Here is a 25,968-nt window from a genome sequence, read left to right on the forward strand (position 1 = left end):
TACATATTTTTTTAATTTAAAATGTTTTATATCAGAATTGATCTCTGATCAGGAATAAGCATTCTACCAAAACATGAAAAACACAAAACACAATTTTAATAATTTGGAGGAGAAAATTAAATTTATTTTTTATGTTATAATTTTATATCCTCTGTTTTGCCCAAGAAAAAATATTTTTGTTCTTACATCTCGTCTAGTTTTTTATTCACATGACATCTCGCGATATTTCTCAAGCAACGACTCCAGCGTCGACCGTTGCGCAGGCGCAGTGTTGTTTTAAAACAGTTTCCACAGGACTAGCCTCTATCGCTAATAAAGAAACAATGGCGACAGCGGCGACTGCAGCGGGCGGAACGGGCTCCGGAGGACCATCGGCCGGCCAAGCGGGAGCCGGTTCCTCAATTGGACGGAAAAAAGACGGAGGGCCGTCTTCCAAGTTTTGGGAGAGCTCGGAAACGGTCTCTCAGTTGGAGACAGTTCGGCTGTGGATCGGAAAACATTATAAGAAGGTCTGCGGCTCATGAGGCGCCAGTTGAATGGGGGCGCGCGCGCATCACACAATAGCTACAAGAAGCGCCACGCGCGCTTGTTTATAGTTTATTCGCTATTATGGTCGGTTTTTCGAATAGGTCGAAACGGAGCTGTCGTGCAGATGTTGTTTTGCTTCCGTGCTGGATTTGTAGCCAGCAAGTATTGCTTTTGTGTAGTTTTAAACGGCAGTGTTGTGGACTGTTGTGTTAGCTTGCGTGCTAACATTGGTGTCTGGGATGTGCGATCTGCCATGATGATGGCTGTGTCTTAAAATCTGCTAATATACTGTCTTGTTTTTAGGACACGCTCTCTTTTCAGTAAAACCCACTGGCCAGCTACTTAAAAATCAGAGGAAACTTAGTGGTCCGCGCCACAGACCCTAGTTTGTTTATGCTGAAGTTTGTTTACTGACTCTAATGTTGATTCACTAGAAGTATTAGTGGTACTATAATACAGTGATGATATAAGATTAGATTGGTACATTCGGTGCTGAATAATTAACATTGTTATTCATCATGGTATTTGCATGGTTCTCTAAGTTATGTCAAGAATACTGTGGTATTTATAATGATACTGTCTCTTTAAACCATGGCATATTGTTAGTGTACTATTTAAATCGACTGATTGTCTTTTGCATATATGATGCAATGCTTAATTTAATCTGTACTCTTTATTGTCCATCAGTAGTGTTGTGTGATGCACTGAATTTGATGTATTTTGCATGTTCAGAATTGTTTCTTCAGATAATATTGTAATGATGTTAAGTATCTAAATAGTTTTGGTTCTTGTATGGTTATAAAACCCCCCCAGCAACATTAATGTTCAATGCTTGGATGTTTCTGATTGAATTGCTGATATTTATTGTGACTTTTTTTCTTTTTTCTGTAGTATGTCCAAACCGACTCTCCTACAAGCAAAACTTTGGCTGCGCTGGTGGTGCAGTTGCTGCAGTTTCAGGAGGATGCATTTGGGCGTAGGGTCAGCAATCCTGCCCTTACCAAGCTACCTGTAAGTTTGGATTTGTAGCATTTACACTTCATTTTCACTTCATGTTCCAAATCCATAAGACTTTGTTCATCTTCATAATAAAATTAAGATATTTTTAATGAAATCTGAGAGATTTCTGTCTCTCAATTGGCAGTCCATTCACCAAATTTCATAAAACTTAAGTAAATGCAAGGTTATTCTTTAAAGATTGCTTTATCTGATGATCAGTTTTAATTTGGGCTGTTATTCACATCTAAACTGTGATCAGCGCACATACATAGAGCATATCAAATATGGTAAATGGAAGCTGAATCATTATCGCTTGACGCTCAAGAACCAATGAGGTTTATTCTCTCATGTTTGAGCTTCCACAAGAACCAGTGAGGTTTATCGTGCATCAAGCAAGTCTGATTGAGCTGCTGTTGACCATATTTGATGTGCTTTGTTTGTGAATTGAGCATTTGTTATATGTGATTAAAATTAAATCTGTTAATCACATAAAGTGATCATGTTTATTCAGAAAACTTGGATTAAACTGCTCAATTCATATGGATTTATTTTAGGATCTCTAAGAACTTTTTGGAGTGTCAACTTTCAGTTGAGTGACAAATCTTGTTTCGTTAAGGTTAATATCATCTTTGTGTTCTGAAGATGAACGAAAGTTTTATGGGGTTAGAACAACATGATGGGGAGTAATTGATGACAGGATTTTCATTTTTGGTTGAACTATCCCTGTAACGTGATCTTGATCACACACCTATATACCGTAACTATTTATTTGACATGAGACATTCTGCATAAATGTATATTTTTAATTGCACACCAATCGTATTGCTGTTGATTTTTTTTTTTTTTTTTTTTTTTTTTTCCCTGCCATTCTAGGCAAAGATCTTTCTGGACTTTAAACCTGGAGGAGCCCTTTGCCACATTCTGGGTTCTGCATACAAGTTCAAAAGCGAGCAGGGCTGGTGAGTAGAACCTCAGAAAGGGTGAACAAGCGGGTTGGGATAATGAATCACATTCTGTGATTCTCAGAGCGATAATACCAATGTTTAATATTGCTGTGCCTGTGTTTCTTCAGGAGGAGGTTTGATCTGCAGAACCCATCCAGAATGGATAGAAATTTGGAGATGTTTATGACTATTGAGAAGACTCTTGTTCAGGTAGAGGTCCTTGTGTTGAGGTCTATGTGTCCAAATATATAGGCTAATTGCTCAATGAAAATGTACTTTTTTGGGGGATGGGGTTATGTGGTCTTCCCAATCTTGATTATGTGGTTACGTTCATGGTTCTCTATATACAATTATGCATTTCTCATTTTTGCCTGCAGAACAACTCTTTGACCCGACCAATTGTGTACATTGTGTCTGACGTAGAGCAAAAGCAAGCCAATAAGCTCAAAGACATCATTAAAAGACATCAGGTAAAAAAGATGATTAGGTCATTTTAAAAACAATTCCATTGTTTGTTCTCTGCACTTCTCTAATGTTTTGTTTTATTCTCACATCTAGGGAACCATCACTGAAGATAAGTCAAAGGCCACTCATATTATTTACCCCTCTCCAGCTCAGCTGGAAGAAGGTTGGTGTTTTGAATTATTATTATTATTTTTTTTAAATGTTATCCAATCTGAATGGTTTTCATGAGCTTACCTCGTGAATTCTGCTTTTCAGAGGAATGGCTGCGTCCTGTAATGCGCAAAGACAAGCAGGTGCTGGTTCACTGGGGCAACTACCCTGACAGGTTGGTGGGGCTACAAATTGATGTTAAAGGGATAGTTCACCTAAAAATTCTTAGCATTTTCTCACCCTCATGCCATCCCTGATGTATGTGACTTTCTTTCTTCAGATAAACGCAAACAATTTTTTTTTTTAGGAAAATAATCCATCTCTGTGAGTCCACATAATGCCACTGAATGAAGCGAAATGATAGGGGTGTGCAAGAAAATACTAATATTTTAAACTCTGAGCATTGCAAAGCTCAAGTGAGAAATGGCGGTCATCTCTGCTTCCGCGTTACTTCTCAGGTGAAATTCATTATGCAGTTACGTCACGCATCACAGTTTCCTTCAAGAACGCTCATATGACAATAGACTGGAAGCGATGGCTTGAAGTTAAGAGTTTAAAATATTAGTATTTTTCTTACACACACCTATCGCTTTGCTTTATTCATTAAATGGACAATGAGATGGATTATGTTCCTAAAAATTAGTTTATTTGAAAAAAGAAAGTCACACATCAGGGATGGAGTGAGGGTAAGTAAATGAGAGAATTTTCATTTTTGGGTGAACTAACCTATGAGCCTAAAATATAAATCATCATGTCGTTGACCTGATGTTACTCAAACCCCATTTTTTTATGAAACAGAAAAGGAGATATTTACATTTCTAGTTGTCTTATAACATTTTGTTGATTTGCAGTTATGACACATGGGTATCAACAAGTGATGTGGATGGAGATGTTGAGGATCCACCAAGTTCTGAGAAACCATGGAGGGTAAGACAGTTTCAAAAGAAACAATTTTCAAAAGCCTTACAATATGAAGCATTCATATTGTCAGCGATACAGCCAGATTCAATTTTCCTGCGTTGTCTCGGTACGCTCTGTGATTCCCTCAGGTGCATGCTAAATGGGTCATCGACACAGATGCTTTCAACGAGTGGATGAATGAGGAAGATTATGAAGTGGATGAGAACAAGAAGTCTGTGAGTTTCCGCCAGCGGATCTTTCCAGGGGAAGAAGTGGTAAGTGACCCAGAGACATGAGTGCTAAACAAATTGATATGGTACACATTCAGATTTGCGTTGTGTTTAAGCCAGACTTTTGAGGTCTTGGCAGGGTTTGTTCTGTCACTGTCTGTGTCTGTCAATCATCCTCTAAAGCTCTTCCTCGCTGCCTCACCCTCACGTACCTCACCCGCCCACCCAAATATCCCTTCAGCAACCCCCTCCCCTTTGTGTGTAAGACCGTTCCATTCTCTCATTCTCTCGCTCTTTCTCTCATCCTTCACTCCTCCATGGTTCTGATCAGTCTTCCCGTACACCCGATCGCAAGGACCGCAAGTCCCTGGTTGGCGGCAAGAAGAGGAGACGCTCTCCATCCCCACCCAGCACCCCTGCGGAGTCTCGAAAAAAGGGCAAGAAAGGGTAATTATCTGATAAATGAATAAATGTACACCATCATTCAAAAGTTTGTGGTTAAGATTTCTTAAATGTTTCTGAAAGATGTCACATTCTCACTAAGGCTGCATTTATTTTATCAAATATACAGTAAAACTGTTTTATTGTGAAATTATTAATTTAAAAAGTGTGTTTATATTTTAATATAACTTATTCCTGTGAAAGCAAAGCTGAATCTTCAGTGTCATTTTAATATGCTGATTTGGTGCTCATAAAACATTTATCATCAACATTGAAACCAGTTGTGCTGCTTAATATTTTTGTGGATATTATGATTTTTAGAGAAGGGGAAAAAAAAAAAAAAAAAAAAAAAAAAAAAAAAAAATATATATATATATATATATATATATATATATATATATATATATATATATATATATATATATATATATATATATATATATATATATATATATATATATATATTACACAAGTAAATGTATTTAGTCATGATCACTTTAAATGTAGCATGGTCTCATTCATTCATTTTCAAAAAAACCCAGGAATCCTGGAGGACAGTGGAGGCGCCGTGGACATCAAAATGATGACGAGCAGGACGAAGACCTCACAAAGGACCTGGAAGATCCTTCCCCTGTGCCAGGAATGGAAGAAGTTACATTGCCAAAAAATGGTCATTCTTCTTGATTAATAATCCCACAAATTTATCTGAAATCTGATTGTAACCTCAACCCCAGGTTACCTAAGATGACCTTTCCCTAATATCCGTAGTGTGCTTAGTCATTTTGGATAAAGACCTCTGGTTGATGAGCACTTGCTTGACATAATTTGCTAAACTGTCCTCTTTGTCATATTTCAAATCATCTATTTTAAAAGCCCTCTGGATGCATGAAAATTCATTGCATGGCTAAAATAGACACTTTGAATATTACATGCTGCAGCCCTACTTTCATTGTCCTACTTACACTGAGAGCTTTTAAATTTTATTGCATTGGAGTTGTCTGATACATCATCTGCTCTGCTTGATGTCCACTGCTTTTCTGTCTGCAGTCAATCAGAAAAAGGACAGTGAGAACACACCAGTGAAGGGTGGAACTGTTGCAGATTTGGGTGAGTATTCTGCTTGATTTTTTGCAGGCATAAATGTGATGTGTGTCTGTTAATGTATACACATCGTCAAAGGAAATGTAAATGATCGCATTCATTTTGTTTGCTGTTTTAGATGACCATGAAGATGATTCAGTAGCATCTGGTGGCAAGGTAGAGTTTCTTCATACTTTAATCAAGTTATGTTGAAGTCCATTGTCTCTCCATTATTATATCAGATGCATAGCATTTGGTGATGATAATGCTTTTTTTTTTTAACCCATAAATTATTATTTTTTTAAATGGACTGAAAATATGACTTTAGTGCCAAGCCTTTTATAGTGGGTCGAATGGTTCTGAAAGAGTGTTTACAAACTGTAATTGTCAGGAGGATGATGAACAGGGCAAAACAGAGATCAATCGTCTGATCGACTCTGAGGATAACGTGACTGAGCAAACCCATCACATCATTATCCCCAGCTATGCTGCCTGGTTTGACTACAACAGGTATTGAATCCCTCCTTCCTCCTTGTGCTGCAATATTGTCTTGAAATGTGTTATAGAGCAGGTTTTGGGTGTTAAATGAGTTGTGAATGTCATTGCATATTAACATATTTTTTGTTCCCTCCCCCCCCAGTATACACGAAATTGAGAGACGTGCCCTGCCAGAGTTCTTCAATGGCAAAAACAAATCTAAGACTCCAGAGATGTAAGTTCACACCAGTGCATTTGTCGTGTACACAAGCCTTTTTAATTCAAATCAAAATATATTGCATTTTTACCTTATGCTCCCATGTGTCTCTGTGGCTCTTCTAAGTTGCATGTATGTTTTACTGTTCTGACTGTCAATCTCTGTTTATAACATCTTCCTTAGATATCTGGCTTATCGTAACTTCATGATTGACACATACCGGCTGAATCCTCAGGAGTACCTGACCTCCACCTCCTGCAGGAGGAACCTCACTGGAGATGTGTGTGCGGTCATGAGGTCAGAATTCTCCTTTGTCTCTGTGTACCATCTTAATATTATGCAGACAGTTTTGCATAAAGTTAATTAGGTTTATTTTATTATTTCGATTTGAAACAATATCAGTTCTTAAATCCAAAGAATCTTTTAGTCTGTGCTGCTTTCAGCTGATGCGTTATCAAAACTTCACTAAACATTATTTGTAGCATGTTTGGTGATGTATCATGTCTCATGTAATCGCTCAATCAGTGTTTCAATAAAACGGCTTATAAACAATGTCACAATCTTGCATTTACCTCAGAAAAGCCATTTAATGACAATAGCTTAGCTTGAAAAATGAACTCTAGAGAGCAGTATTTTGCTAAATATATGCACAATATTTTTTTTTCTTATCCTGTTCTTCAGTTTAATGTTTTTTTTTGTTTGTTTTTTTTAATCTGTCATGAAAACAATTTTGATAGCCACCGCTAAATGTTTATATTTTCAAAAACTAATTTGAGTAAAAACGTAATTATATACCATTAAAAAGTTGTTTGATTAAATGTTATTTGAATGTTTTGTATTAAAATCTTTTAATTTTTACCATTTAATATTAATGTACCAACTGGGTTCCCTATAATTTACAGTAGATTTGTCCCCTTGAGAAATATTGACACACTGTACCTGATATATACAAATAAATCGATATTGAATTAGAATCTAATCACAAGCTTGTGAATCAAATTGAATTGTGAAATTTATGCATATACCCAGGCCTGTTGTATATTTAATTTCAATGTTATCTTTCTCCCAGAGTGCATGCCTTCTTGGAGCAGTGGGGGCTGGTAAACTACCAGGTTGATGCTGAGAGCAGACCCCTACCAATGGGCCCTCCACCAACCCCACATTTCAACGTTCTTGCTGATACTCCCTCTGGTTTGGTGCCGCTGCACCACCGCCCCCCACAGGTGAGAGTGTGGTGACTTCCCTTTTATTTGAATTTCTTGAAGATAGCCTTTCAATAAATTCATATTAATTCCCAGAAGGCAAAAGCTTTCTTGTGAGACAGTTGCAATAATGTGTCTGCTATTCTTTCCAGGTTCCCCCTGCTCAGCAGATGCTGAACTTCCCAGAAAAGGGCAAAGACAAGCCAAGTGACTTGCAGAACTTTGGCCTCCGTACAGATATTTACTCAAAGAAGAATCCCAAGGCAAGTCACAAACCCTGCTGCCAAACCTAATACTTGCAAGTTTTTTTTAATTTTTTTTCTATAAACTTCATAGTTTTATCATTTACTCTTTTGCCCTACAGGGTAAAGGGGCTGCAGGTGGCAGAGACTGGACTGAGCAAGAAACGTTACTTCTGTTGGAGGTGAGATCAGAATCGTCTAAATGAAATTGTGGGCACCATAAACCTCTCAATATTCTCATTTTCTTGTTAATATTTAAACTGATTATTCCAGGCTCTGGAGATGTATAAGGATGACTGGAATAAGGTTTCGGAGCATGTTGGAAGTCGTACACAAGATGAGTGCATCTTGCACTTCCTGCGGCTTCCCATAGAAGATCAATACCTGGAGAGCTCGGAAGCCTCGCTAGGCCCTCTAGCTTACCAGCCCATCCCCTTCAGCCAATCAGGAAATCCTGTCATGAGCACTGTTGCGTTCCTTGCCTCTGTAGTCGACCCACGTGTGGCGGCAGCTGCTGCCAAAGCAGCTCTGGGTATGTCAAGTTTTGACCCATATGGAGCTTTTGTAGATAAGCAAATGAGAGACAAGATTGTGTGTTAGTAGCTGTTTCCATCCAAAGTTGCACATTTAATTTGTGCATGAAATTGGATCTCCATCCCATGTGTTCAAAAGAACAGAATTGGGAAACCTGGGAAATTGGGGCAAAAATATCTAATAAAAATGGAAGTTGCTGCACTTGGGGAAGCCACTGTGGCTCTTTCTTTGTTCATCATAAACTACTCTTGAGTGTGCAGATGAAATGCTATATACGCTGTCATGTTATTTTGTTTGGAGGGAGATGCCTGGCGTTTGGGAACACAATTGTGAGACATTTCAAGGAAATAATTGTATCCAAACATTCTGATGACAGACATTGGCTCAGGAATTTTAGAATGACCAAACCAACATTTGAGATGCTACACAATGAGAGTTGTTTTTTTTTTTTCCATCTAGCATTTTTAATGTGATGTCCCAAAATTTGCATCAAAATACGTAGATGAAAACAGCTTTTGTCAATGCCTTATTTTAAGATGGTGTTTGTCCATTGCATTTGTAGAGGAGTTCTCCCGTGTGCGTGAGGAGGTTCCCACGGAGCTGGTGGAGGCTCATGTGAAGAAGGTGCAGGAGGCCGCACGCAGCACAGGAAAAGTGGACCCTGCGTTCGGCCTGGAGAGCAGTGGCATTGCTGGCACAGCCCCTGAGGAGCCAGAGAAAACAGGTAGGAAACTATGTTTGGGCAGGGTTATGATTAGAGATGCACCGATTGCAATTTTCTTGGCCGATTCCAATTTTTTTTGTTAGTGAGATCGGCCGATTCCAATTTTCTTTCTAAGAACTATAATTGACAACATATACAAAAATCTACTTTTCTTCAATGCAAAGTTTTATTTTCATTAAAAAAAACCAAGTAAAAGTCAGTAATAAAATATAAACGGCTCAAATAAATGCAATAGAATAAAGAGGGTTAACTGGGTTTCTATTCAGGTAAGAAATACTACAGAAATTAAAGTAATCAAATGTAAAATGACGCATTCAGTGTTATTTTAATTTCTGTAGTCTTTATTGTAAGTATTAATACAGATCAATTCTTACCATTAAAGTTATAAAACGTATTTCAGTCAAGAGCTGAAATTGATTTTCTTTGTCTTTTGTTCTTTGATTAACATGACAGACAGCAGCAGGAATATTAGACTGCTGTCCCTTTAAGAGTTAATGAACTGTGTTCAACGGACCCAATACTGTTACACACGACATGGGTTCGCTTTCTTTGCTATTTAACGATTCAAAACTGAGCGTGTTTCTGTATACTCGCCAAGATTGCCTGTACCGCTGGTTTTGACATACTTTTGTATGTATTTGACAGTTTAAGCGCATTATGCTACTTGTTTTGGTACTTGTGACTGTTTGACTTCTGTCTCTGTTTGAGACGGACTGTGGCTTTTTCGCTTCACTTATATAGATCAGTGGTGGATCATTGATCTTTCGGTGTGAGCGCGAAACCTGCGGGAATGACTAAAATTTATGCGCAGTAAGCACTATTTAACCGCAGCAAATGAGACGAGTGAGAGAGAGGCGGCACCCGCGCGGGTGTGTGTCACTTCACCGTGACAGAGAAGAGAGGGAGAACACGCATTTGACGTTATTGCCTGTGCCGGTGGTAACAAAAAAGATCGGCTCGGAATCGGTAAGAAGTGAGACTGATCGGCTGATCACCGATCCGGGCCGGTCATGAGGAAAATCGGCCGATTCCGATCCCTGGCCGATCAATCTCTAGTTATGATATATATCTTGGCGATCGTTAGTTTTTGCGATCTCATTTATATTATGGTATGTAAATATATCCATGTAGCACAGCATTGTAAAATTGTCAATTTAGAGTGATTGAAAAAAACATTAACGAATGAGAAAATAAAGAGCAGGACGTGAATGATGTTAAAAAGAGTTTAATGTAGTAAGCCATGAAATAATAACTCAATGCAGTACACTGATACACCCGAAGTGCGTGCACAGAACCGCCTCCCTTGGACAGCATGTGATCCCAAATTCAGTTTTCTCACGCTTTTTGCACTTGAATGGCCAAATACACAGTTATATCAAAATGCCCATTGTGTGGAGTATTCACATAAGCACAGTCCATTATGTTTTAAGTGAACTAGATATGTGTATCGGCATATTGGATCTGTGCATTGGTCCTAAAGTGACAGCAGCCTAATAAACCATTTATGTTAATCAAACAACAAAAGACATAAAATCACTCACTGTTCTTGACTAAATAACTTTTGTATTCTTAATAAGAATCAATTTATATTTAATTCATACATTGAAGGATATGCAGTGTTTTATTTTTACATTTTATTACTTAATTTCTGAAGAATTTCATACCATGTTAAATAAACCTACTGTACCTGGAAAAACTTTAATTTTTATTTTTGATCTGTTGTATTTGTCCTATTGTTTGTTTAGGACAGGGGTGTTCAATCCTGTTCCTGGAGATCCACCTTCCTGCAAAGTTCAGCTCAATCACAACTGAACCAACTAATTAAATCTTCATGAGCACTTGATAATTACAGACAGGTGTGTTGGATCAGGGTTGGAAATGAACTTTGCAGGGGTGAGTTTCCCGAAAGCATCGTTAGCCAACTATGGTCGTAAGTCCCATTGAACTCTATTGGTAACGACGGAACTTGCGACCATAGTTCGCTTTGGGAAACGCACCCCAGGAAGGTAGATCTTCAGGATTGAGCACCCCTGGTTTAGGAATTATTTGCTGCCAAGTTTTTTATTTTTTTTATTTTATTTTTTTATAACTAAAATAAAATAAATAAATAAACTCGTATACAGTGAAATCGGGAAGCTCATCGAGGGCTCAGATAGGCAGCCTTTCAATCTTACCTAATTGTGCCTGTGTAGTTGTAGCTTCTTCCACCAGATGGCATTAAATCAGTACTTATGAACCAACCTGGTCTTGTCAAACCCAGTGACCTGATCAGCTGTGCGTAGGCTGGTCGTGATCATTTAGAAATTGAGTCGCAATTAAAAAAATAAATACATAAATATGTATGTATTATACAAGTCTCCCCTACACTCCTTTCTGAACACGTAAAAAGCAGTACGAGAGCACATTTACTGTGCGAGTCGACACAGTACTGGAGGCAGCGTGTGCAACTGCATACAATGGTAGCCGATGGCTTTATGCAGCGCTGGCAGATGGGGCACAGACATGGGAGGGGTTGAAACTGGGTCAGTGGAGTGACCTAATGTGACATGGTTTGCCAATGCAGGCTTTGCCACACATACCTTATTAAAGGCTCCAACGTCATATGTGCCACAACTCTTTGTTCAGCTGTAACGCTCAAATACTTGCTCATAAGGTCACAATTTTTTACTCTGTTCTCATCTCTAATGGTTGGTTGTTTTTCTTGCTCATCTTCTGTGTGCTGTCAGGCTCTTTAGTTTTGACTTTGCAATGCGTTGGTTCGACAGTGTTTACAAGCATCACGACGACTACATTCACGCACATTGAATGCAATAAATTGATCAAAAGTGACCGTGAGAACTTTTACATTTAATTTCTATTTTAAATGAATGCTGTACTTTTCAACTTTCTATTCATCAAATAAACCTGAAGAAAACGCATCAGTTTCCACAAAAATATTAAGAATTCAGTTTTGCCATCATAAGATTACTTTTTAAAATGTAATTTAAAGAAATTGTCTCAATATTTTGCAATGTTTTTACTTTATTTCTTATCAAATAAACGCCTTCTTGAACATGATTTTTCAAAAACATTGAACCATTTGAATTTGACATTTTCATTTCTGACATGTAGCCATGTAATATGTATTTTATCAGTAGTTTTTTTTTATTTATTATTTTTTTTTTAAGTTCTGCATTTATATAAAACAAATATATCACTTATAACTTTTGTAGGCAGATATGGGCCACATTTAAAAAGGTCATATCAGTTTGAACAGAAAAGTGTTTTACTGGATAGTAAGTAGTACTTTCTAGGATAGTTTCCTTTTTTGTCCAGTGCACTCAGTGTTAATCAATGTTTGTTTTCCTTTACTCACAGAACCTACAGAGACTGAGAAGATGGAAACAGACTCAGACTCCCAGCAGCCTGATAAGGTCAGATTTAACCCTGCTACCTGTATCCAGATGTGTCTGCTACTGTGTCATGTTTACTGGTTGATTGGAATCAGATCAGAAGTGATTTATCATTTCCCTGCACTGTTGGGATTCCTTGCAATGTACCCTTCCTCCAGTCTGTGTCTCCATATTGAGTCTAGTTTTTTCAAGTTTGCTTTCCATACAGTCATCTGTACCTGTGCTTCATTTGCATTTCACCAATCTCATGCTGTCTGACTCATGTCTCGCCATTCCCTGTATCATCTGTTGCAGGCGGAGGCGAAGGATGAAGCTGAGAAGCCCAGTGAGTCTGCAGAAAAGCCTACAGAGGCAGAGAAGGAAAAGAATGAGACAACAGAGAAATCTGAGCCACAGGAAGAGGAAGAGAGTGAGGGGGGAGAACCCAAGACAGCAGGTACAGACACTGACTGCCACAGCGGCACCGAATGCTCATGGGTTTGCCTGAAATCTGACACAAGCCTACTTCAGTTGCAGTGCAGTTGCAACACCCCTTTCAACATATTGGACTTAACTTTACACTTTATCAAAAGGTATTTATGCAAATGTTAAACCCTGGCTTGAACCATGAGCAATTCATAAGATCAAATAAAACCTGGTTTTGTCGCTTTTTTTTTTTTTTTTAACTCTTAATGCATTATTGTTGCGTTAACTTGACCTAAATTCAACACAAGATTTTCTTCACACACCGTAGGAGTTAGAGTCTGAACCCGTTTTTCTGCCCCCTTTCAATTGACTCTGTAATCGGCCCTGATTGTTGGCTGTATTTAAACAATCGGCCGACAGAGAAAATAATTGCTTTTATCAGTCAGTACCGATTATCGGCCAATAAATCAGGTAGAGGTCTGCACGGGCTTCAAACTGAAGCCTGAACCTGGCCCGTACCCGAGATCATTAGACCCAACCCGAACCCGATAGGTACTGTTAAAGTTTAAGCCCGAACCTGAAATTTGTTACTGTATAGAGATGTACAAGTATTCTTGCTACCATAAACCACAGCTTTGTAAGACCTACATTTCACATAACCGCTGAGCTATTGGTTGAAAGACAAGACCATATTGTACGATGTTTAAATGGACAGCCGACATCAAGTGTTAGAAAATGTGTATGATTTACAGACACGCACAGAGACGGCAACGTGGCTATTTGACTTGCTATCGCGCTTCATTTCATTCATATAATTTGCACTCATTAGTTGATCATATCGTACAATGTTTTAAACATTTAAATACACATCAAATAGAAATTGCCTATTAGAAAATGTGTATGATGTAGTATTTTTGTTGATAACAGCCTACAATTGACAAAGCTAATTTGATTTCCGAGAGAAACGCAACTATTTAAACTACGAGCGTGCTGCTCATTTCATTCATAGTTTCATTTGTGTATCATATTATCTATCATATCTTATCATCTCTCAAGGTTTAAAACATTTAAATATACATATCAAATAGTAGAAAATGTTTATGATGCAGTATTTTATTGATAGTAGCCTACTCTTAACAAAGCTCTGATTTCTGAGAGACACAAACAGCAGCGCAGTTATTTGATTTGTGCTGTGCTCAGTTTACACTTACACAGTCATTTTAGAGGTTTATATAGCCTATAATTTTTTGCTATCCCCCGGCTCACCTGTCATTCATCAAACACGAAGACTATGACTGACAAATTTTTATTATTTTTTGGTAGAATTAGTTACAGTGCAGCTTTCCCTGCATCATTTGGCACTGTAAGTTTTCCCTCAGCAATTGCTTGCCTTATTGCACTCATAGTTAAGGTTTGAGTGCCGTCTGTTGTGTTGGGACCGAAAGAGTGCACAAGAGCAAAACTGTTAATATAGGACTGTAAATTATATATAAATATGCTCCCGCTCCCGTGCGCTCTTTTGGCCACAATACAGATGGTGCTCAAACCTTCACTAGGATACATAAGTCGTTGTAATATAGTTTTTCTTAGTTCCAAACCTGACCCAAATAAAAAGATATTCATGAAACATTGACCCGAAGGTAGCAGACCTCTAACATCAGTGCATTTCTATCATGTACCATTTCAAAGGATGGTGATCGTTAGGATTTCAAGTTTATTCATAAAGCACTTTTCACAATACACATTGTTCCAAAGCAGCTTTACTGAAAATACAGTAAATAAAGTATTATAGGGGTGGGAATCTTTAGTCACCTCACGTTCCTATCCGATTCAGATTCTGGGTGTCCAAAACAATTCTTGATCTTTTTTTTTTTTTAATTATTATTATTAATTAGTTTACCGACTTAATCTTAAAATCCTTACATTTACATTTCCTTACATAAGCAATTAGAAGTAGGCCTACTTTTTAAAATAATTACAAATGGAAAAAAATTAATTAAAACAATTGAAAGTTAAGAATTTTAAATTAATATAACTTCAAAACATGCAAGTAGCAAATAATAAAGAGGAGCAATGAAACATATTACAAGCAATAAACAAAGAGTGCTTTCAGTATTTAAGATTATCTGAACGGTTTCTTTCTCATGTTTACTGTTGTTTGATTGTTACATCATAGACAGCGGGAGATCTAATAAGTTGCATTCACGCACGGATCTCTTTTGAAATATAATAAGTAATGCAGTTTGTCCTGTCTATTTTAATAGCTTAAGACAAAACTGGCTGTGTTTAGGCTACATTAATTTTGCATCATAAAACCATTTTGAGACGCAAGTACATTAAACCACTTACACGGAGTCTCGCACAGCCGCATGCACGAGCAATCTTCACATATAAAGCATCAGCATTTGAAATTGAAAGCAGCCTTCTGTAAGTGAGTTTCGTATTTTCAATATTTAAGTCCACTGCATTCCAAACAACATAAATTATGCCTTCGTAGAGCATTTGTAATTTGAGACCGCGCACAGCAACATCAAACAAAGCTTGCGTCTCTCACTGCTCATCCTGTGCAGTGCAGCCTGCGAATGTCATAATTCGCTTCAACCTTTCCGAACTTTATGAAAGATGATTTTACAGAAGGTTTGAGTGGTGTATGTATGGTGTGAATTGGAAGCAAGCAGAATACGGGTGTTTCTAAAGCATTCTAAGCGTCATTGTGCATCTGAATAAAAACTAAGCTCAGAATCGATCCAGAATCGTTGGAGAGAGAATCTTAATGCATTGATGGATCGATTTTTGTTTGTTTGTTTTTGTTTCTCCCAGCCCTAATGTATTAGGATTTAAGTGTCTTTAGACCCTAGTTTACAGAAAATCTATTAACAAAGCAATTAAAAATTAATATATCCAGGAATTTTAAATTATTTCCTAGCCTGTGATTGTCCTGGAAATAAAATGTCTAAGTGTTAGGGCTCTAAACGTTAACTTTTTAATATATGCAATTATATTCAAAATCCTTAAAGGTCCCGTTCTTCGTGATCCCATGTTTCAAACTTTAGTTAGTGTGTAATGTTGTTGTTAGAGTATAAATAAAATCTGTAAAATTTTAAAGCTCAAATTTCAATGCCAAGCGAGATATTTTATTTAACAGAAGTCGCCTACATCGAACGGCCAGTTTGGACTACATCCCTCTACTTCCTTCTTTAATGACGTCACTAAAACAGTTTTTTGACTAACCTCCGCCCACAGGAATACACAAGAGTTGCGTTTGTAGAGTGTGTTTGTCGCCATGTCGTCGAAACGCTGTTATTTTCATCCCGCAGTCCAATCACCGGGTCTGATTCCGGCTCAAATTGATAGGGTAAAATTAAAGACATGTTTACAATAACACTGAGCGCATGCATCTCCACGTTATGGTAAGAGGCGTGACTTTTCCGGGCACGGTGCGCTCAGAGCTGTCGAATCACAACACAGGAACCGCTGGCACAATCAGAACTCGTTACATATTTCTGAAGGAGGGACTTCATAGAACAAGGAAGTCATCAGCCCGTTTTTATGACAGTGGAAACAGCGGTATACAGATAAGTAAATTATGTGAAAAATACTGTGTTTTTTTTACACGCGAAACATGAACACATGTTATATTGCACACTATAAACACAATCAAAGCTTCAAAAAACCACAAAAAATGGGACCTTTAATGTATTAAGATAATTTAACGCAAATTATTGAAGCGTGCGAAATTGCGTCATTAACGTAATTTCCGTCACACAGTTAGATGATCTTAGAAGTCAAGAGTTTATCACACGTGTCTACAATGGCGTGAGCACCTGTAATCCTGGTAGGCTCAAATTTCTATTCTAACCCTTTAACCTAATTTTGCTTCTCTATTTGCGATCAGATCATTTTAAGCCACTAAACTCTGGGAAAGTTTTCAGTCCATTTATCCAGTAAGTAAGACTACGTTCACACTGCAGGCTGAAACGACCCAATTCCGATTTTTTTTTTTTTTTTTTTTTTTTTTTTTTTTTTTTTTTTGCCCCTATGCGACCTGTATGTGATCTTTTCATGACAGTCTGAACGACACAAATCCGATCTTTTCAAATGTGACCCAGGCCACTTGGGTATGTGGTCCTGAATCCGATACGTATCCGATCTTTTGAAATGCGACCTCCGTCTGAACGGCCAGGCCACATGTATCCGACCCGTACGTCATTGATACGCTACAAACGTCATAATTGTGCGTTGAAGTAGGCGGGAATGAGAAGATAAACAACAACCATGGCGGACGATGCTGCTGAGACCAGTCAATGGAAGGGAAGCGAGGTCACAGATTTAATTAATATTTGGGGTGACAGCTCTATTCAGGCCAAACTCGAGGGCTCTTATCGGAACCGGGCGGTTTACGAAAACATTTCCAGCGAAATGGCCGAGCGTGGTTACAGACAATCCTGGCTCCAATGCCAGCGAAAAATAAAAAGCCTCCGAGCCAAATATATTGCAAAAAGAGCTCCGTTGTTGACTACACTGTTGTTGACATCCATGTTTAACGTTAGCTACTTCCACAAACAACGAGTGATGTCGTTGAACGTTGCGTACTCTTCTGCGCATGCGGGTCACTTCTGGGTCATTTCACGTTTACACAGGAGATCACAAAAGGTCGCATTTAATTGAAAATGTGAACGGCCTTGCAAAAAAAATCGAATTTTTTCAAAAAATCGAAATTGAGCATTAAGCCCTGCAGTGTGAACGTAGCCTAATTCAAACAATCAGTCCAAAATAGTGCTAATAGTGCTAAAGAGAACCAAGCTTGTTACATCCGAGATGGCAGAGAGAACAGTGACTTGCAACCAGTTTTCAGTTAATTATTCATTCCAGTGTCTGTTTAGTTTTAAAACACGAGCTCTGTCATATTCTGTCATTGTTTCTGAAGAGCGCGAGCCCTCGCGCATCGCGCTGTGTGAAATACAGACTGAGCGGAACGTCAAAACATCCCACTGCTGTATGGCCGGATGATTCGCAAACTACGTTTCTCGTCTGGATAAAGCAGCTGCTAGTAAAGTTTTGATGGATACAGATTGTAATCAAGGTAAAGTCGATTGCAGTGACGTACAGGAGTCGTGTACAATAAGCATGCGGGAGTCCATTTTATTGATGCGCAAACAAACAGTTTGTGTGTGCTTTCGACGCACTGATCGCAGATTGTATATAGGCACAGACACATTTCAGTGCATGCACATTATTTTCACACACGTTCAGGATAATGTTTTTATCTGTCGTGTATGTTGCTGTGTTTAGGAATTCTGAATGGATACGTGTGCTGTAGTAGGCATGTATAATGCAGTCAGGTCAAGGTGGTTGGTTTAGGGTTTGTTTGTTTATTTGTTTCTCCATGTAGTCCTGTTCTGTATCGCAACTTGACATGTCTAAAACGTAAACAAGCTCTTTGCTGTTGCACTGTACACATACTGTACCCTGAATTCTGAAAAGTTTTGTTCTGTAAGGTTTTGTTTTTTTCCCCCCATGTGTGCCTAAATTGATGACTTGACTCATTCATCTTATATGAATGAGTCCATATAAGATGATATAAGTCCAAATGAACTTGTATTGTTTGGTTATTAGATGTCCTTTTGGAGTCTCATAGTATCCTTTTTTTTTTAAAAAGACACCTAAATTTACCTTTATAAAAGCTTGCAGAAAATAGTTTTGTGAGAATCATCCTTAAATGAGATAGTTTACTTTGCTGGATATAGAAAACGATGACAAAATAAACGTGTTTAGCAAGATAAATGAAGTATGCTTAATTTCGCGCCAAGTATGCGGTTAATCGTGATTAATTGCGCAAAAGGGTGCGATTAATTGCGATTTAAATATTTTAATATATTGGCAGCCCTACTAATTCTTCAGCTGTAAAGTAGTACTAATAAGCCTGTACATTTTTATGTTTCAGAGAAAGACAAAGAAGAGGACATGGAGACCACAGAGGAAGGGAAGGAGGGTGAGGAGGAGCAGGAGGAAGGAAAGAAAAAGCTTGAGTTGGATATTGGAGAGGGCAACATTGCCACTGCTGCCGCTGCTGCTCTGGCCTCTGCTGCCACCAAGGCAAAGGTAATGCATCCCAGAGATTGAGACTGGGTTTAATGTTTAGCAATTCTTTAACTTCCTCTGTTGGCTCCAATGCAAACTCTGTGCTTTGTGCAGCTGTCTCCAATCAAAGTGTTTTTATCACCCTGGTGGTTAACTTGATTTCATGCATTGTCTCTTACTTTTTTTGTGTGTGTGTGTCTCAGCACCTGGCTGCAGTGGAAGAGAGGAAGATCAAATCTCTTGTGGCTCTGCTGGTAGAAACTCAGATGAAAAAGCTGGAGATCAAACTCCGACACTTTGAGGAGCTGGAGACCATCATGGACCGTGAGAAGGAAGCCGTAAGTATTGATGATTATTTGGGTGAATCTAGAGCAGTGGTTCCCAAAGTGGGGGTCGCGAGACAGTGAGGGAGGGGTCGCGAGATGATTTCCAGAAATCAAAAAATAAATAAATAAAATAAAATAAATAAATAAACGATTAGAAATAGTATATTCTATCAATACTTGTCACAAAATACTAAAAATAGTAGTTAAATTAAAAACAAAAACCATGCAAATAAAAAAAAGCCATCAACCTTTCGATGTTCCTTTCCCTTGACCGTGACTCCTGACGTGATTACGACAGATTAATGACAGTAGCAACAGCATCAGCTGCAGCAGGTCAGTTTACTGCACCATGTTAAACATTCAGACATGTGCACGTAGGTAATTCTTTAGGCTTTAAGCTTTGGATATTATTTTTGTTGAAATGAAACGTTGGTTAATATCGATCAAAAAAGACAACGCAGAGAGGCCAGCGGAGGAGAGCGGAGAAGCACGCGCTTCACATATGCCGCGTTTGCAGTGCGCAACTGATCCATGGATGTGTATCACAAACACAACATTTACTTATTTTTATTTCAAATCCAAAAGTTGTTACTGAATATGGCTTGTCAGCACAGCGAATCTCTTTGTATAGGCCTACACTATATTTCATATGTTACGTTAAAACGCACTATATTTAAACGTTTTATTCGTTACTTTATATTTATCTGAAGTAATACTTTAGATTTATATATTATGTTGCGCACGCAAGTGGCAAAACATTTAAACGTAAGCTTTATGTTAAAATCAAAAACGTTTTTTAAAAAAAACTTAAAATAGACAAAAACAGGCGACTCTCGTCTTTTCTTTCCTTTTAAATCTTTTTAAAATCCCTCAGATCATAAAGAACTGTTTTTCCACCTTCACGAAGAGGCGAGTGCTATTGTTTATGTCTCCTTGTTCACCTAAATGCCTGGTAAGGTGTTATTTTCATTGCTTTACCCGAGGCAAAAAAGCCGTGTTTAAACTGTGTAACAGAGACTTTGAACTATATGAATCTATGGTGAAATTACTATTTTTTTCGCGTCAATACATGTTTATTTTAATGCGAACAGTGCGCTGTCGTTTTAATTCAGCGCTGTGCAGCACAGCAAAAGTAGACACGGCGCGTAAATGATCGCTGCACTGCTGCAGACGCACCGCTCCTGGAACGCACTGCCGGACCGCATCCGCGTGCAGTGTGAAATCCGTTAATATGTGCACAGAAAAAAATGCGCACTGCAAACAGAGTATGTGTGAAACATGCGTTAGTGCGTGTGCGCCTTTATGCACAACTCGTTAACCACCTCCGAGGATAGTGGGGGTCGCGAGTCACTGGCATCGTTATTTTGGGGGTCGTGGGCTGAAAAGTTTGGGAACCCCTGATCTAGAGTGTCAAAAATGTCACTCAAATCAGAAATAATTTTATTTTGAATTAAAAAAAAAATGAATTTAACTTTTTTTGTGTGTGTGTGTCTTGATATATTCATGACAATTAAGTGCATCTCTCCCCCAATTCCCCTGAAATTCACTGTATTAAAAATGATACATTATGGTTGATTTTTATCTAGCTATCTATTGGTCGGTCTGTCTGCTCCATAAATTATGACTGACGCTTTGTTGTAACTTGCTCCTCTGCTAAATATAGTTTTTTCCCCCCCATGTGAAGCAGTGTTGCAGAAGCTTTTAATTAGTTGTACTATAAAGCTGTGACTTACACTCCCTTTTACACATTATTTTGATAGTTTTATGTAGGAAAAGAGCATTCTGGGATACATTTACAACCACCAAATTGAGTGTGATTTGCAAAGCAAGCAGAGTTGGTGGAAATTTAAACTCCTTTTTGTTGCTGCTTATAGAGTTCACGCATCCTCTGAATTGTTCTGTACATTGTTCATTTTTGTCATGTAGTCTTGTGTCTGCACACCAGAGGCACTCTCCACAAGAGACTTGAAGATCTCTGCAAAATGCTTTAGCAAATGTAGCTGAAGATAGTAACCCAATTTAGCTGCTGTAAATAGTGCATGAAGGATGTGTCTTTATATAGCCCAGCCCAGTGGTACTTTATTTCCTTGTAGCATTCATAAATTCACTGAAATATACCTCTGATTTTTTTAAGTTAAAAATCATTTTGGTGACTTTTGCCTATGCAAGCACCACTCACAGTTTCTTTAAATTCTTAAGTGTTTTCTTTTCAGTTTTTATATATATTAATTTTTATAATAAATAAATGCATTCGTTTATTTAAAAATTGAACCATCTAAATTCAGGTAGCTTTTGTTTCATGCACCTCATGACTAGAACCACAGTTAGATTCCATGATGGACATAACTGAAAATTTGCCATCAAGTTTTCAGTCAGCTCCTCCTACATCTAAACCAGTAGCTTTCTACTTTTATTTGGAATTATGCTCACATTTATATCAACCAGATGTAGATATACCAGATGTTAGCTACACTACTCAAACAAATAGATCCGATTAGAGTGTTTGCAAAATAAGTGCAGGCATTCCATTCTAATGATTGGATCTGAAAAATGAATTGAAATCGTCTGCCGTGCGAGTAAACCCTCAGAAATCAATTTAAACTTTCCCTCATGTGCCATCAAGCTGTGAGTTGATTTTACAGGAGTTGTTCTCTTTTTAGCTGGAGCTCCAGAGGCAGCAGCTTTTGACAGAACGACAGGCGTTCCACATGGAGCAGCTGAAGTACGCAGAGATGAAGGCTCGTCAGCAGATGGAGCAGCAGGCAGCTGCACAGCAGAACGCAGGAGGACATCATGGACCTCCTCCACATGGCCCACCTCCAGGCATGCACCCTGGACACCCAGGACATCCCGGGCACCCCGGCCCCGGATATCCCCCCATGCATCACGCCATGGGTCCCCACCATGCCCCTCAGACAGGTCAGAACTCACCTTCATCTTCTAATAATAGTGTTGTCACAGTACTGGAATTTCCAACCTCGATACAGTAACTTGAAAAATATTGATATTTGATACCATTTTAGATGCCACAAATTGCAAACGATAGCACAAATAAAATAGAATAAAGAGACAAACATTGCTTTAAGTTTTTTAGGATCTAACAGTAGTATTCAGGTAAGAAATATTACAGAAATTAAAGTAATCAAATGTAAAATAACTGGATGTTTTTTTTGTTTTTTTTTTGTAATTAAATACAAAAAATTTTAAAGTTACTAAAGTTATTCAGTCAAGAGCAGGGAGTGATTTTTTTCTGTCTTTTGTTCTTTGGTTAACATGACAGACAGCGGCAGGTTTATTAGGCTGCTGTCACTTTAAGAGCTTATGCACAAATCCAATATACTGTTACACAACATGTTTTCTCTCAACTATTTACATTCCAAAACTTATTGTTTACTTGAATACTCGCCAAGATGGGCATTTTGACATAATTTTGTATTTATTTGACATTTTGAAGGGATAGTTCACCCAAAAATTAAAATTATTCCATGATTTACTCACCCTCAAGCCATCCTAGGTGTATATGACTATCTTCTTTCAGACGAACACAATCGGAGATATATTTAAAAATATTCTTATAAACCTTGGAGGACTAATGGTTGTGAATGGCTGCCCAGATTTTGAAGACAAAAAAAAAAATGGATGGATGGGTGCATTTTTGTCTTCAAAATCTGGGCAGCCATTCACAGCCATTATAAACCTTGGAGGACTAAGGATATCTCCGATTGTGTTCGTCTGAAAGAAGAAAGTCATATCACCTGTGATGGCTTGAGGTTGAGTAAATCATGGGATAATTTTCATTTTTGGGTGAACTAACCCTTTAAGCATGAAAACTAAGCCAATTTGGCAGCTTATATATAGATCAGTGGTGCGTGTGCTTTTGGTGTAAGCAAGAAACCTGCTGGAATGACTAAAATGATGGGCAATAAAAGCACAATTCAACCAGAGTGAATGAAAGGACTGAGTTTGAGGAGGCGGGTGTGTGTCAATTCGCCGTCAGGGAGAAGAGTGAGAACGGCAGCTGGTATCGTTGTATACATACTGCAGACAGAGTTTGGGAACCATTTCAGTTATATTAGTATCGAAATATTTTGACAACACTACCTGATGTAATCATGTGATCTGTGGTATTTACCTGGAAATATGGCTACATAAATCAATTTTAGATATCAGTGAAATTTCACAATTCTCAATACCAATTCTGTCTCAGAACACATGCACAGAAATCCTTCTGGGGAACAACACAAGTTCTCTTTTTTAGCTTAATGCCCAGTAGACGGCATTTTACGACTCTCATATTACATGATTCGACTGATTTGGATTGAATTGGCTTTTAAGGAGGGGCGTAAGCACACTGCTGTAAAGGAACGGCACAGTAATACTTTTATCTCGATTAATCAAATAAAATTCAATTAATCACACAGCCCTAATTAATCTCAAAGCAGTTTTGGAGCACATCAATGCATCTCTCTTCAAGTGTCTCTTGTTGCTTCATACAGGACCAATGGTTGGACCAGGTCAGCCCATGCCAGGTCAACCAATGTCAGGCCGAATGATGCCTGGACCTCCCCCAGTTGGACCCCCACAAGGTGGCATGCCCCCCATGATGGGACCTCGACACCCTGGACCACCAAACGGCATGTGTGAGTATCCAATCTATCACTAGATCCTGTCCTGGTGTTCCTTTGTATGGCACATTTGTCCTGGGCTGTATATATTTTTTTGTTCAGGCTGCGTTTTTGAAACGGCATAATTTTCTCCTTATAGACCCAGGTCCTCCTCCTCCAACCGCACAGCCTGATGGGATGCCCCCTGGCCCAGTGGGACCTCCTGCACCTGCGCCCCCTCCTCGTGCTGCTGAAAACTAAATACCCCCCCCCCTTCCCCGCACACATGTACACATCCACACGCAGATACACATGCGCATTCAACTTAAATCCAGATTAATCCGGGATACCCGCTGACCTGCTGTCGTTGCCCTCTGTAAATTTGCCTTGCTGATGGGTGGGTCATCTCTAAATCCTCTCTTTCCCCCGATCGGGCTAAGCACTCGCCGCCTCACCTGTAAACATTCACACGCTCAGGGCACAAAGTCAAGAGTGCCGTCGCTCCGACGTCTCTTGGCTAGTAATAGCACTGGCTTCTGTTCTTTATCTCTCCTCTGTGTTTGTTTTTAGAGTGCGTGCTGCAGGCTCCTGCGTTTGAGGAACATCGCTGCTGGCGTCTGGCTCCTCCCTATAATGTGACGATAGAATCATATGTGTATATTGTGCTAATCCACTTAAGCTAATTTCTCCGAGATCGAAATCACACTGTAGCTACGAGCCGTTTCCTTCCCAGCCCTGTGGCACGCAGATAACCTTTCCACTGCCTTACGCGTTTGTGGTGCAGTATCCATTTCAGCAGGGTTCCCGGTGGCTTCCTTGAGCTTCCTTTTAGTATTTACATCCTCATCTAGCTGATAATCTACCTCGCCGGTGAAATTGTATTTAATCTGTGCACAGTGTGTAAAGCAGACTTGCTTTATGGTGCTCTGCTTGGTCAGTCACGCTGTGAGAGAGTTTCAAACGGAGATCGTAACTCACACCGACCGAGTGCTCCACTGTCCTAAACGTGCCCCGAGAACGAGAGCACACCAAACTGCTGTTTTTAGAGATGTACCCACACATGCATTAACCTTTTTTTTGCTTCAAATACTGTGCAAATGTAGAAACACAAAACACACACAATGAAAACCTCCGTTTTTGTTCTCTTGGAGAATGCTAATGGAGGTGTATATATGGTATCACACTGAAGTGATGGAGGAACTTTGCTTATCTTAGGTGTAGCTGGCCTTTTGTGCTCCTCCCTTAGGTGCTGACAGAGTAGCTGCCCCGCCTTGCTCTACCTCTCTCACTTTACTACCTCTCTTCTCTCCTTCTCTCTTCCTGTTTTGGCTGTTCTCTCTCTTTTTTTTTCTTTGTGTGTGCCCATGTGACTGCTGCATTACTGCTGTGTGGAGGCTGTTGTCCTCCTCCTCCTCAGGTGAACCAAGCCCTCACTTCAAAATGGCCCGCCCCGCTACACTACACATACATACACATACACACACACACATACACGCGCTGATACACGTCTTTCCTCTTCCAAAAATTTCCAGGCTGTATATCACAGGAAACCGGGGTGTAACCCTGCCCTCCCGATCTCCATATATATCTTTTATTGCTTTTTATTTTATGGTAATGTATTTTTAAGAAAATAAAGTTTGTGTAGACTCAGTTATCTCTGTTCTTGGAAGTTTGTAGCCTTCTTTTCATTTTTACCCGGCACATTGATACTGAGACCTGAACACTGTCTAAATAAAGTGGGTTTTTGTTTTTGTAAGACTGCTTTGTTTCAGTTCTAGCAATTTTACCTGTAATGATGTGTAGTTTGATTATTAAGTGTATGAATCTGATAAAAACAGGCTTTTGACCTTGAAATCAGAGGAAAATCTTGGATTTAAAAAGTATTTTTAGGACCTTTTGCATTGTGATGCGTTCAAGGCTTTATTCCTATTAATTCTAATAACTAATATAACTATTAAATGCATTCATTTAAATGTACTGTTTTTGAGCAGATTTTCAATCCTCATGATCGGTTCAGTAGTGGGTTA

At 38.7% G+C, this 25,968-nt stretch overlaps 1 protein-coding gene across 1 annotated transcript; it reads left to right on the forward strand.

The window, feature by feature from the left end:
• The first annotated feature begins 277 nt into the window (after nucleotides 1–277).
• Nucleotides 278–25,697, forward strand: smarcc1a (SWI/SNF related, matrix associated, actin dependent regulator of chromatin, subfamily c, member 1a). The gene is made up of 28 exons (XM_048152197.1): nucleotides 278–509; nucleotides 1,420–1,539; nucleotides 2,401–2,486; nucleotides 2,600–2,681; nucleotides 2,849–2,941; nucleotides 3,030–3,099; nucleotides 3,192–3,261; nucleotides 3,938–4,013; nucleotides 4,136–4,261; nucleotides 4,548–4,663; nucleotides 5,200–5,327; nucleotides 5,705–5,764; nucleotides 5,877–5,914; nucleotides 6,129–6,247; nucleotides 6,378–6,449; nucleotides 6,615–6,728; nucleotides 7,501–7,654; nucleotides 7,786–7,896; nucleotides 7,998–8,057; nucleotides 8,149–8,407; nucleotides 8,972–9,133; nucleotides 12,491–12,546; nucleotides 12,820–12,961; nucleotides 18,875–19,032; nucleotides 19,215–19,349; nucleotides 21,998–22,256; nucleotides 23,834–23,977; nucleotides 24,102–25,697. The coding sequence occupies exons 1-28, from the start codon at nucleotides 324–326 to the stop codon at nucleotides 24,200–24,202; spliced, it is 3,297 nt and encodes a 1,098-aa protein (XP_048008154.1). The 5' UTR covers nucleotides 278–323; the 3' UTR covers nucleotides 24,203–25,697.
• The last annotated feature ends 271 nt before the right edge of the window (nucleotides 25,698–25,968 follow it).

The sequence above is a fragment of the Megalobrama amblycephala genome, linkage group LG13 (assembly GCF_018812025.1).
Source record: "Megalobrama amblycephala isolate DHTTF-2021 linkage group LG13, ASM1881202v1, whole genome shotgun sequence".
Lineage (NCBI taxonomy): Eukaryota > Metazoa > Chordata > Actinopteri > Cypriniformes > Xenocyprididae > Megalobrama > Megalobrama amblycephala.

Excerpts from the sequence above, each read along its gene's own strand:
- smarcc1a (XM_048152197.1), top strand. The coding sequence starts at position 324 with ATGGCGACAGCGGCGACTGCAGCGGGCGGAACGGGCTCCGGAGGACCA. Across the intron at positions 12,547-12,819 it reads ACTCCCAGCAGCCTGATAAG|GCGGAGGCGAAGGATGAAGC; the intron begins GTCAGATTTAAC and ends CATCTGTTGCAG. Across the intron at positions 22,257-23,833 it reads CCACCATGCCCCTCAGACAG|GACCAATGGTTGGACCAGGT; the intron begins GTCAGAACTCAC and ends TGCTTCATACAG.